We start from the raw sequence: 14377 nt of genomic DNA on the forward strand, positions 1-14377 counted from the left end.
CATGTGTTATAATATAAAAATCTCTTAGGCATTTTTATATAAGAAATCACTTGGCCAAAACCTGCTAATTCAGAACCAATTTGTATCTAGATGTCATTTATGTTGTATTTTAATATAAGATTATGAGTTATTTAGTCAAATAGTGAATATAATCACTACAAGCTTAAATTTAGTACATTTCTAGATTAAAAGGTAGAACACGTTTAATCTGTAATATTAAAAGTCATAAATAGCACTTTTTTCTTTCATAGAAAATAGGATTCTTTAGGAAGTCAACAGAAAAATAGAACAAATGGATATTTTGCATACTTAGTGGATTATGGTTGGCCATTTTCTCTCCAGTAATTTATTTTGAAAAATTTCAAATGTACAAAGAATTGAAAGGGTTATATCCAGTAGCTACAATTAAGATTTTGCTGTACTTGCTGTATTACATATCTGTCTGTCTTGTCATTCATCAGACCATCTTGTTGATTTATTTATTTTTGATGGGTTTCAAGTAGGTTGACTGGCTGTTTTTCTAAGCAGTCATTGTTAAATTTTTTTTCTGAATGTTGTGGTTTAAATGTCAACACATTTTGTATAGATGTTTTCAACTAACCCTTTTTCCTATTTCTAGAGATCTGAGATTCCCAATAATCACCGTCAAGTTTAGAACATTAAAAAAAGTCTGGTAATAGTGTTAAGCCTGATTAGTGCCCTCTTTCTCAATAGCTTTGTAATCGAGACACTCATGATTTTTAAAGTTATCAAAAATAATATCCAGTGTTCTTTTAACACTATTTTTTGGTATTCTAAATAAATATTTATGCATAGTATATTGTTTTCAGGGTGGAGAGATCAACGGACCAAGTCATCAAGCCAGTCAATGTGGGAGCTCTATCAAAATGGGTTGGGAAAATACCTCCAGATGTTTTACAAGACATGGCAGTGATTGCACCCATGCTTGCCAAACTTGGATATGACCCACATGCCAATCCACCTAACTACGGAAAACCTGATCCCAAAATCCTTGAAAACACTAGAAGGGTAAGTGAGATTTTTTAAAGTGACTCGAGAAAGCTGGATATGCAATTTGGGTTCTGAAACCTTTTTTTTTTTGTTCCTTGCTTTTTTATGATCAGAAAATTATTTTTAATTTGTAGAACACTTTATCATCATATGTCTTCCACTGAATTTTAAGGAAAACTGTGGCTCTTCCCAGGTGCTATGGGAACAGTTCTTTAATATATTTTGACCAATTTCTAGGAATGGTGCTTGCCATTGAGGAAATTTATTCTTATAGCTGATTACCACAAATTTGCATAAATATTAGAATTACTAGTAACCTCACTTCTAGTTTCTTTTTTTTTCTTTGAATCTAATGACTACTTTTAAGCCTTTGTTTATATGAGGCACGATTTCTCGATACTTGAAAACTAAACATTGACTACATTAGAAAAATAAACAGATGCAATAAATACCCTCCGATTGAGAGAAACTTCCTATTAAAATATAATTATAGCTTTTCCTTTTAATAAGTTATGCCTACGTCTTCATATAATATTGTTCCAGAAAAAAATGAAAACTCAAAGAGCTATTCTGAATATATACCTTACCAGTTGAATCTACTTCAAATCAGACCTTAATTTATTATTTTTTTAAAATTCTGATAAAATATACAAAATGAAAGGATTCCTGGATCCAATTCCAATTTGCATGTGTAGGCTTCCCCATACCAATAAGCAATTCTCTGATGCCTGAAGGGTGTCTGAGAATGCAACTCAATTCTAGTACCATCACCCAGAGATTGAATCAGATCCCACAGGTAAAGAGCTCATTCTCACAGATCACCCTCCACATCAGATACCAGTCACAAACTCAGATTGTTGCCTGTGCTTGGGACTGATTGGCTACAAACCAGAGGTTCCTATGACCCCTTTGTCAGGTTCGACTAAGTTGCTAGAATGGCTCATAGAACTCAAGAAAACTCATTCACTCACTTGGATTAAAGATTTATTACAAAGGACATTAAAGGATAGGAGTCAAACAGCCAGGTGAAGAGATACATAAGGCATGGTCCTGACCAAAGGAGTTTCTGTCCTCATGTTGCCGAGGCCCAGTGCATGGTAGCATTCTGGTTCCCCAAGGTGGAAGCTCTCCAAAAAGGGCCAAAGAGCTGTTCTTTTGTTTTTTTTATGGAGGCTTCATTACATAGTCATAATTGATTAATTAAGTCTTTGGCCATTGGTGATTGATTCAACCTTAAAACCTTCTCCTCTCCCTGGAATCAGGAAGTGGGTCTGAAAGTTCCAGTTCTCAAAACATAAGGTTACTGTTGTTGCTCTCATCACTTAGGAAATTTGGGAGCTGTGAGCCAGGAACTGTGGATAAATACCAAACGTATCCAAGAAATATATTTCAATTTTCTGAATGACCATATATATATATTTATTATAAATCACAATATTGCACACAATGTAGAATTTACCATTTAGTAATTTATAAGTGTACAGTTCAGTGGCATTAAGTACATTTGCATTGTTGTGCAGCTGTCACCACCATCCATCTCCAGAACTTTTTTCATCTTTCCAAACAGAAATTACTTACTCATTACCCATTCTAACTCCCTCCAGCCCCTCACAACCACAATTCTACTTTCTGTCTCTAGATGTATTCTTTTTTGAAACTATAATTTAAAGAAGACTACCATGTTAGCATAAGTTCACTGTTAGATTATTTGATTTCAAGATTAAAATTCCATGCCGATCTCTGGTATTCTCTTGTTTATGTTAATGATCTCTCCACCTCACAACCGTATAATATATTATCTCTTTATTCTTTCTTTTGATACCTTTAATTGACAAATTTATATTTTATGAGGTTAATTTCCATTGGATTTTTTATTGTAGCTTTTACTTTCATTTTCCTTTTTCAATTCACTAGTGACTATATAGGAGTAGTTATTTTCTTATAAATGATCATATATAAAGGCAATTTTTTTTATTTTTTAAATAATCTTTGTCCTTTTTATATTTTTTATGTGTAAACATTTTACTATAAAAATATAAGCGCAGTGCATAAAACTTATAAAATTTAAAAGATAAGAGAATAATTCACCTATATTCCACCCAAATGCATATCATTCTTAACATTGTGATGGATTCCCTTCCATCTGTGCATGTTGTTAAACAAAGGTAAGATTACATATCTTACAATCTTACCTTTGCATACACATGATTTTGTACCCAACCCTTTCTTCTTAATATTCATGAGCATTTTCCTATAGTGCTCATATTTTTCATGGTTATGTAATATGTCATTACTTGAGCCACCTTAAGTCCTTTCTGAAACAGTAGTAAGCGAATGAATGAATGAACAAATTAAATACATTTCCCTGGTATGTGTTCTGTAATTCATTTAGCCATTTTTCTTTTGTTGTTTACAATTTTCTCTTTAATACATTGTGCTACAATGAACATCTTTGCACATATTACATTTTAGTTTTAGTTTTAGTTTTTTTTTAGGTTAGACTAATTAAAGTGAAATTAAACAGGTCAGAGTATTTGATATTTTTAAAGGTTTTTGATATATGTTAATAAAAAAAATTTTTTGAACTACCAGCATAATATAGATAATTTTATTTTAGATTTTTGCTAATTATAATAGATTTCATTGATAATGTAATTAAACATTTTCCAGTTATTACCTATATGTATACATTCTTTTATGAATAATCTCTTAAGTTTTAAATGTATTACAGTTTTGTGAACTACATTCTGCTAAAGATGAAGTACACATCAGCATCCATTATCACAGTGCCTGATAATCTCTTACTAATTGGTAATTCATAGCTTTTTCCTTTGTAGAACACTGAAATAGTTTTTATAAACCAAGGTACGTGTACAAATGATATTTAGAGGTTTCTCAGCAGTAGACATTCCTACACGCAAGTTGGCTGACTAGATTATTCTTGGCTTGCTTAAGTGGTAGGTTGGGAAGAATGCTGTGGTTTGAATCCATGTGACTAGAGAATTTGTTTCATACACATTTGTAGCTTTCAAAAGGGTTTCAAAACGCACAGTAGAAAGAAACCCTCCACAATCCTATCTATTTCTAAAGTAATAAATAATATTGAGGAAAAAAAGATAAAGTGTGAACTATAATTGTATTTTCCAATACTTTGTGGTAATGCTTACAAGCTGACATTGTTGTTTTGTGGGGTTGGGTTTCCTAGCTCTTCTTGGTATCCAAATCCTATGTATTTTCAAACTTTTCTTGCCTGTAAAAATTCAGATGCTGATATATAGAGCATTGATGATCATGAAGTTTCATAAAGCAGTGCTGAAAAAAATAACCTTCTATTGTTATCTGTGACATGATATGGGCTCCAAAGAAGGGGAGACTGTTCTCTTTATGGGGTAGGAATGGGAATACATTCACTTTTTGTCCAAGAATATAACTCCAGTTTTAAGCCCTAGGCCTAAAACTGTTGGTTTTCATACAATTCTGAGTAGTCTAAAAGTATTGGTATCTGAGTCAGCATATTCTGGGGGGCATATTGCCTAGTTTTAAGTAGAAAATCATGTGCTTCATGGTTGCTGTGACTCAGATGGTAAATTGGAAATGAAATGCTAACACATTCCATACCCTTTCCCACATAGTCTCAAATTCGAAAATTGTGGCACATTTCAGTAAATAATGCCCTTTAGGTTGCATCTTTAGCCTCCTCCCTCCCCCAAAGGTTTTTAACCATTTTAGATTTACAGACCTATTTGATTAGATTTACAGACTGATTTGAGAATCTGATGAAACCTATGATCCCTACCTCAGAAATACATACATACACAAAATTTTACAATTTCAGTGATTTCATAGATGCTCCTGAACCCCATCAGATTAAGGACTTCTGTTTTAGTCTCCTTGATCAAGCTGATCCACTCATGTGGCTTTGATTACAACTTATTTGCTGACGGTCATAAATCTGTATCTCTCAGTAAATCTCTTTCCTGAACCCTAGGCTCATAATTCCCAATTGTCTTCTGTATTTCTCCACCTGGGTGGAGAAGACCTGAAGCAATGTCCAAAATTGAACTTCTTGTTGAAACTTGTTCCTTGATAGGCAGAAGCCAGATAGTAGGAAATTGGAGTAGGGGGTGAAATAAGGTTGTGCTCACCTAAATTTGCACTGTCTCTGATACAGTAAGCAGATACAAGGAGCAGAGTCCTCAGAGCACATGGATCAAGCCAAATAAAAAATTATTCAAAGACCTGTTTACTAAATCTGAAGAGTGAGCTAAAAGCAGATTCAAGTACAAATGCACTATCCCATTGAAAACCTGAGTAGACAGTACCAAGGAAGAGCAAGTGGTCACATGGAAAAGGTAGATATCAGGGTGCAGAACCCATGGTAGGAATTTGAAGGATTAATTAAGTGAGCTGTGAGAGGAGTTAGGTTAAATCCCTGAACCAAACAGTAGAGAAGCTATGGCAGTTGGAACTGATATTCTTGCATTAAAGGTAGAGCCAGTAATGCAAACTTGTGTTTTCTAGTTTGTGTACACAGTAAAAAAAATGTTTCTTCTTGTTTTTCCTATCTCCATGCATAGAATTTCTATTTAGGTCATGTGTAATTAATTGGTCACCAAGTCTTCTTGAAAATACATTGATTCAATCCTATTTTCTTTCAGCTGCATGAGATCAGTTTCTCCTTATTTCTCACATGAATTATGACTTATTCCTCTTTTTGTATGTGGGTTTGTTAAGTTATAATTTCTACTATATTTTTTATATTCAATGAAAGCCATTTTTTAAAAGCTCAAATCTTAATATATCATTCCCTTGCATAAAATTCCTGACTAGATCCATTGGTACTCCAGGATAAAGCCAAGACTTCTTAGAATCCCGTTTACTTTTTAAATATTTGGAGATTTTCTAGTTATAATTCCATATGGTCAGAGAACACACTCAGTATAGTTTTAGTCCTTTGAAATGTATTGAAAACTGCTTTATGGCCAACATATGACCTCACATCTTTACTCAAGAGAATGTATATTTTGTAGTTGTTGCAGAATTCTATAAATATCAATTAGGTGAAGTTGTTTCCACAGTGTTGCTCAGATCTTGTTGTTATTAATTTTTTGTCTAATTTTAATAATTTTTGGAAAAATGTGATTTTTTTATTTTTCCTTTTATTTCTATCAAATTTACTTCATGTGTTCTCTATTATTAGGAACATACTCTTTTATAACTTTCTGAGAAATTAACTCTTTTATTATTATGAAATATATATCATTATTTCCAATATTACTCTCTGAAGGTCTACTTTAATATAAAGATAGTGATGACATTATTTTTATTCACATTGTGAATAAAATTATACATGGTATAATTTTTCCATCCACTCTTAATCTATGTATTTAATAAAGTATATTGATTATAAACAGTTGTAACTGATTCTGTTAATCCCATTTTATAATCTTAAATGGAGAATTTAGAAGATTGGGCAAAATGGCGTAGATGATAGAAGCTTTGTTCATCCGTTCTTGTGACCACATCAAAATTATGATGGAAACACGGAGCAAACAGCAAGCAGAATTGCCTGGGGTCTCGATGAACAGAAGCCCTACAACTAAGGAGAGAATAAGAAATCACCTTGAAATGGTTGGAGGTAGGAGGAGATGAAGATGCAAGGCTGCCAGGCTCTGAGTGGGTGAGTGAGACAGAGGCTAAGGCAGCGGCAGCTACAGACGTTTCTCTTAAAGGGGCCAGTTGGCAACCGGACTTTAGTGATAAAGGACTTGCTTGCTCTGAGCACCAGCACTGGGTCGGCTGCTCGGGAGGCACCAGGGACTTACACAGGGACACTGAGTTGCTGGAGCAAGGGACAGAGGCAGGCTCTTTCCCAGGCAGAAGTGCTGGCAGTATCCATTGTCCCTCTATTGAGCCCTCCTCCATCCCAGTGCGTGGACACAGGTACAGACATAGCTGAGATGTCATCAAACTGGATAACAGAGGTTGCTCTACCCAGAGGATTCCTTGAAACTTCGTGTTTCTCAAGTTATGGCCCCACCCATGCCACATCCAGTTGTGTCTTCGGCGAGTCTTGTGCCACTTGCTGAGCATTGCCAAGACTCACATTGGTGGAAGCTAACCTCGGTTTCTGGCGTGGTTTCTTGAGGCAGCTATAAGCACAGCATCTGTGGATTGCTTGCTGAATCTTAACAAGTGACCCTGGTGGTACACAGGCTGGGGCTAAACTTGGCTGGCAGCCAGAACCCCTCTCAGGACTGTGCCATAGGACACCTACTACACAAAGCCACACTAATAAGACCAGGAGACTTAGGAGCTTTGATTAGTACATAGATGCAGACACAGAAAGGCAGTCAAATGGGAAGACAAAGAAGCAGAAACCATATGAAAGACTAGAACAGCAATTGAGGAAAAATGGAGTCAAGCAATCTAACAGATGCAGAGGTCAAAATGCCGGTTATAGAGATGCTCAGTGAAATTAAGAGAAGTGTAGATGAACTCAGTGAGAACTTTAACAAGGAGATAAAAAACATAAAAATGGAAATGGAAATTATAAAAGTGAACCAGTCAGAAATGAAGAATGCCTTATCTGAGATGAAGAATATATTAAAAGGAATGAACGGAGTGGATGAAGAAGAGGATCATATCACCTATATAGAGGATGGGGAAGCCAAGGTCACCCAATCAGAACAGCAAGAAAAAAGTAACCAAGAATATAATAATAATTTAAGGAGCCTATGGGACAAAATTAAGGATAACAATATCCATGACATAGGGGTACCTGAAGAGGGAGAACAAGAACTTGAATATATATTTGAAGAAATAATGATGGAAAACTTTCCTAACCTGGTAAAGGAAATAGACATAGAGCCCCAGGAAGGTCAGTGAGCCCACCAAAAACCATCAACTGAAAGAGGCCCACACCAAGACACATCATAATTAAAATGCCAAAGTTTAAATATAAAGAGAGAATCTTAAAAGCAGCAAGAGAAAAGCAATTAGTTACCTACAAGGGAGCACCCATAAGACTGGCACCTGATTTCTCAAAAGCAGCTTTGCAGAACAAAGGGGCTTGGCACAAAATCTTCAATGTGATGAACACCCAAGATCTACAACCAAGAATATTTTATCCAGCGAAGTTACCATTTAGAGTTGAAGGACAGATAAAGAGCTTCCCAGACAAAAATAAGCTAAAGGAATTTATCAACACCAAGCCAGTAAATATTACAGGAATTGTTGAAGGGACTTCCTTAAGAAGAAAAAATGTTTCAAAAACATGAATAAAGAATGGTAATAACTACATATCTATCAATGACTACCTCAAATGGAAAAGAATTAAGTACTCCAACCAAAAGATAGAGTGGCTGAATGGATACAGAAAACAAGCCCCTACATATTCTACCTATAAGAAACTCACTTCAGAGTTAAAGATACACACAGACTAAAAGGAAGGGAATAGAAAAACATATTGCCTTGATGGACTTAGAGGATATTATGCTGAATGAAGTAAGTCAGATAGAGAAAGACAAATACCACATGATTTCATGTACATGTGGAATCTAAAGGACAAAATAAACAACAACAACAAAATTGTGTACAAATATAGATACAGAGAATATTTTGAGGGCTACTAAATGGAAAGGAGGGTTGGCGGGGACAGTGAAAAATGCGAAAGGATTAAGAAGTACAAATGGGTAGATCCAAAAAATCATGGATATATAAATTGTAGCATAAGGAAAATAGTCAACAATATTGTAAAAAATATGTAAGGGGGAAGAGGGATATTTGATTCAGTGGGGTGACCACTTCATGAGTTATATAGATCTCTAATCAGTATGCTGTACAATTGAAACTAATATGTATATTATTGTATGCCAACTACAATTGAAAAAAAATTCATTGACTTGTACAATGTAAATATGAGCAATTAATTGTCTATTATACTTCAATAGAGCTGGAAAAAAATCCTAATTCAATAAATCAGTAAGTAAGTAAATAAATAAATAAATGGAGTATTTAACTCACTTACATGTAATGTAATTACTCACCTGGTTGTATTTTTTTGGTTTAATTTTTATAATTAATATGTTTTATTGATATAAACAGAAAAAAGCGAAAAACCATTGAAGACACTGAAAAAAATTTAACACTCCCTCTGGCTATTTTATTTGTAATTGAACTTAATTTGATGATTTTCAATTTCCAAATTAGTACCCTCATCTCTTGTTACACAAGCATAATTGGTTCTCATTTTTTTGTTCAAAAAAAAATAAAAATATATAAAGAATTAATTTCCACTACATTTAATGTTAAAATGTTTTTTTTAAAAATAAAGTTTATGTTTCAATTACAGGTGACTTACAACACTATACTAATTTAAGGTATACAACATAATGACCAGACATCCACACAACCCATAAAGTGATCACCTCAATAAATCCAGTACCCATCTGATACCATACATAGCCATTACTGACTTTATTCCTTTGCTATACTTCATATACCCATGACTATTTTGTAACTGCTAATTTGTACTTCATAATTCCTTCTCCTTTTTCATCTAACCCCCAACCATCTGGCAACCATCAAAATGTTCTCTGTATCTCTGAGTTTGTTTCTGGTTTGTTTGTTTTGTTTTTTAGATTCCACATATAAGTAAAATTATATGGTATTTGTCTTTCTCTGACTTATTCCACTTAGCACAATACCCTTCAGGTCTATCCATATTGTTGCAGATGGTAAGATTTCATTTTTTTTTTTTATGGCTGAGTAACACCACACTACTTATAATGTACCATTTCTTCTCTATCCATTCATTTATTGATGGACACTTAGTTTGCTTCCATATCTTAGTTACTGTAAACAATACTGCAATGATCATATGGATGAATATGTGTTTTTGGATTAGTGTTTTGGGTTTCTTCTAATAAATACCCAGAAGTAGAATTACTAGGTCTTTCTTTGTCCTTGTTATAGCCTTCATTTTAAATTCTGTTTTGTCTGCTATAAGTATTGCTACCCTAGCTTTTTGTTTGTTTGTTTTTGTTTTCATGAAATACATTTTCTATTTTCTTTTTAAATAATATTTTTAATTTTTCAATTATATTTGGCATATAATATTACATTAGTTTCACATGTGCAATATAGTGATTAGACATCTCTATAACTCACAGCGATCACCCCCAAATCTCTAGTGCCCCTCTGACATTGTACATAGTTATTATAATATTATTGACTATATTCCTTATGCCATATTTTATATCTCCACGACTATTTTGTAACTTCCCCCTTTTTCACCGACCCCTCCAACACCCCTCCCATTTGGTAACCCTCAAAATGTTCTCTGTATCTATCACTTTCTGTTTTTTGTTTGTTTTGTTTTGTTCTTTAGATTCCACATGTACATGAAATCATATAGCATTTGACTTTCTCTGACTTATTCCACTCAGCACAATATTCTATGTCCATCATGAAATATCTTTTTCCATCCCTTTACTTTCCATCTGTGTGTCCTTTAATCTGAAGGAATTCTCTTGTAGGCTGCATATGTAAGGGTCTTGTTATCCATTCAGCCACACTATCTTTTGATTGGAGCACCTAATTCTTTTTCATTTGAAGTACTTGTTGGTAGATATGTAGTTATTGCCATTCTTTATCCATATTTTTGATACATATTTTTTTCTTCTTCTTAAAGAGGTTCTTCCAACATTTCCTGTAACACTGGCTGGTGGTAATTAACTCCTGTAGCTTTTTCTTGTCTTGGAAGCTCATTCTTTGTCCTTCAGTTCCAAATGATAGTTTTTCTAGGTAGTGTAATCTTGGTTATAGGTTCTTGCTTTTCTTCACTTTGAATATTTTGTGCCAAGTCCTTCTGGCTCATAAAGTTTCCATTGGGAAATTACCTGACAGTCTTATGGGAGCTCCCTCGAGATAACTAATTTCTTTTCTTTTGCTGCTTTTAAGATTCTCTCTTTGTCTTTAACCTTTGGAATTTTAATTAATGTTGTGTTTTGGTGTGGACCTCTTTGAGTTCATCTTATTTGGCACTCTCTGCTCTTTCTCGGCTTGTATATATATTTCCTTGGTCAGGTTAGGGGAGTTTTCAGTTATTTTCCAATAGGTTTTAATTCTTTGCTGTTCTCTTTCTGGTACCCCTATGATACAAATATCGGTACACTTGATGTCACAGAGGCCCCTTAAACTATTCTCTTTATTATTATTATTATTTTTTGTTTGTTTCTTGCTGTGCTGATTGGATATTTTCTGCTTCCTTATCTTCCAAATCACTGATTCAGTCCTCTGCTTCATCCGATTTATCATTGATTCCCTGTAATGTATTCTTCATTTTATGTATTATAGTCTTCATTTCTCACTAGTTTTTTTAATATATTTTTAAATCTCAGTTTTCGTTTCCCATTTCTTTGTCAAAGTTCTCACTGAGATCATTGAGCATCTTTATAATCAGTGTTTTGAACTCTGCATCTGGTAGATTGCTTGTGTCCATTTTGTTGAATTATTTTTCTGGAGCTTTGTTCTGTTCTTTCAAGTGGAACATGTTTCTTTGTCTTTGCATATTGGTTGCCTCCCTGTGTTTGTTTCTATGTATTAGGGCTCCTAAGTCTCCCTGTCTTAGTAGAGTGGCTTTGTATAGTAGGTGTTCTGTGGGGCCCTGTGGCACACCTAATGGTGGGGTCTAGCTGCAAGCCAAGTTCAGCTGCAGCCTGTTCACCTCTGGGACCACCTGGTAAGAGTTACCAAGCAATCCACATATGGTTGCCACCAGTGCTGGACTTATAGGTGCTTTGAGGGGCCAAGCCAGAAACCAAGGCCAGCTGCTGCTAGTATGTGGCTTGTGGCTGCTCAGTAAGAGGTACAGGGCATGCCAAGACCAGATGCTGCTTCTTTGGGTTTGGTGAACCTTTGAGAGATTTTAGGAAAGTCCATAGCAGGAACAAAGACAGACCATTTGTATGGAATAAACCACTGGAATCGGCTTGAGTGGGCCCACAAGTTGGTAGAGTGGAGTCTCACAGAATCCCCTGAGTGGAGAAACCTGTGTTTTCCAGTTTGATGGTGACTCACCTATGGTGGCACCTGTGTCCTCACACTGGGAGTGGAGAGGGCTCAACCAAGGAACAATGGATATTGCCAGCACTTATGTCCGGGAGAAAGCTGCCCCTCCAGCCCTTGCCCTGAAGCCCGAGAACTCAGTATCTCCCCATATATCCCTGAAGCTCTTCAAGCAGCTGCCCCAATGCTAGCGCTCAGAGTTGGTAAGTCCATCAGTGAGAAAGTCCAGGAGTGGACCCTTTAAGAGGAATGTCTACAACTCCTGCAGCCCTCCATTTCATTCAGCCCTCCATTTCATTCAGCCACAACTGCCTCTGGTTTTCACAGTCAGAGCTTGTGGGGACTTACTTTCCCGGTGCTGAAACCCAGGGAGTGTGTGGCTGGGACTCCTCACTCCTCAGGCGGGGGCTTTGCAGCCAATATAACCCTCCCAAATCTCAATCTCCACACGTGGTTGTGGGACTGATCTGTTTCGCATCTAGACCCCTCCTACTGGTTTAAGGTGACCTCTCATTTTTGTTCCTAGTTGTAGGGCTTCTGCTCAGCCAGACCTCAGGTGATTCTGCGTGCTGGTTGCCTCCATCTCTTTACTTTCAGCCTGTGTGTCTGAAGCAAGTCTCTTGTAGGCAGCATATGTAAGGGTTTTGTTTTCTTATCCATTCAACCATCCTGTATTTTTTGATTGGGGCATTTAGTCTACTTACTTTTAAAGTAATTATTGATAAGTATGTAGTTATTACCATTTTATAAATTGTTTTCTGATTGTTTTTGTAGTGAATTGTGACGGCTGTGAGAGGCAGCTTCTTTATTTCTCCCAGTCCACCACCCGACACCTAGGGTTCTGACCTGTAGTAGCTCTTATGTGCAGATCCCATGCTCAGACGTGCTAGTGTGCAGTTTGGGTGTTTTTGTTGAGTTTTAGGTGTTCAGCTTATTGTTGTTTCAAGGGGAGAGTTTCTCACTCTGCCCTGTTTCTCCAAAACCTTGATGGACAATTTTTATGCAGACCAATTTATCTTTGCTCCCCCTTTTGTTGTTTGTGTTTTTGTTACATCCAAAATTAGGAAGATTTATCCATGTTTTCTTTTAATACTTTTTGTTCTTATATTTAGGTCTTTGTTCCATTTTGAGCTAATTTTTGTATGTGGAATGAAGGAAGGTTACAACTTTATTTTTTGCATATCCAGTTGGCCCAGTTTCATTTGTTGAAGAGATTATTCTTTACATTATTGAATGGTTTTGACATCCTTGTGTAAAATCAATTGGCCGTAGATGTTTGGGTTAACTTTTGTGACCACAATTCCATTCCAGTGGTCTATATGTCAGTATAGATCATACTTATGCTAGTACCAGTGTTTTGATTATTGTGGCTTTAGAGTGAATTTCGAAATCAACACGATCTCTTGAACTTTGGCTATTCAGGGCCTCTTGCAGTTCCATGTGAATTTGATGATTAGCTTTCTAATTTCTTTAAAAAGAAAAGCCAATGGAATTTTGATAGTGATTGTATTAAATCTATAGATCACTTTTGAGAGTATTACCATCTTAACAATGTTAAAATGTTGTAATCTGAGAACATGGAATGTTTTCTCATATAATTATGTCTTCCTTAATTTTTTCCATCAGTGTCGAGTTGCTTTTACTGTATAAGTCTTTTACTCTCTTTAAATTTATTCCTAGGTATTTTATTCTTTTAGATGTTGTTATAAATGGAATTGGTTTCTTAATTTCCTTTTTTATTATTTTTTTGCTGGTGCATATAAGCACAAGTCATTTTGTATGTTGCTCTTTTATCTTGCGTCTCTGCTGAATTCATTTTTTAATTCTTGTTGCTCTTTTAAAATTTTTCTTATTTTTCAATTACAGTTAACATTCAATATTATTTGATATTAGTTCCAAGTGTACAGCATAGTGGTTAGAAGTTTATATAATTTACAAAGTGATCCCCTCAATAAGTCTAGTAGCCACTTGGCAACATAAATAGTTATTTCTTTCTTTATTGTTTTCTTTTTCTTTCCTTTTTTTTTTTTTTTACACCTATAGCACCTGGTCTTCCTAGGTGGTTTCCCATCCAAGTACAAACCAGGCCCAATCCTACTTAGCTTCCAAGATCAGACGGGATTGGGCTTGTTCAGAGTAGCATGGCCATACACGTAAATAGTTATTTCAATATTAGTGACTATATTCCCTACACTGTACTTATATCCCCATGACTGTTTTGTAACTATCAATTTGTACTTCTTAATCCTTTCACCTTTTTTCATCCAGCCTCCCAGTCCCCTCTCCCCATCTGGCA

The 14377-nt window shown here is 35.3% G+C and overlaps 1 protein-coding gene and 1 pseudogene across 2 annotated transcripts in view; one reads left to right on the forward strand and one right to left on the reverse strand.

Annotated features, from left to right (window-relative positions):
- The window catches only part of TPST1 (tyrosylprotein sulfotransferase 1), a 107318-nt gene that overhangs the window by 61131 nt on the left and 31810 nt on the right, over positions 1-14377 (forward strand). For both annotated transcript variants that reach the window (XM_006918515.2, XM_015594568.2), the window contains exon 3: positions 831-1029. In XM_006918515.2, the coding sequence (XP_006918577.1) occupies positions 831-1029 (199 nt within the window). The remainder of the gene's footprint in view (positions 1-830; positions 1030-14377) is intronic.
- On the reverse strand, positions 14116-14234 carry LOC112485348 (annotated as a pseudogene).

Source organism: Pteropus alecto, unplaced genomic scaffold (genome assembly GCF_000325575.1).
Source record: "Pteropus alecto unplaced genomic scaffold, ASM32557v1 scaffold68, whole genome shotgun sequence".
NCBI lineage: Eukaryota > Metazoa > Chordata > Mammalia > Chiroptera > Pteropodidae > Pteropus > Pteropus alecto.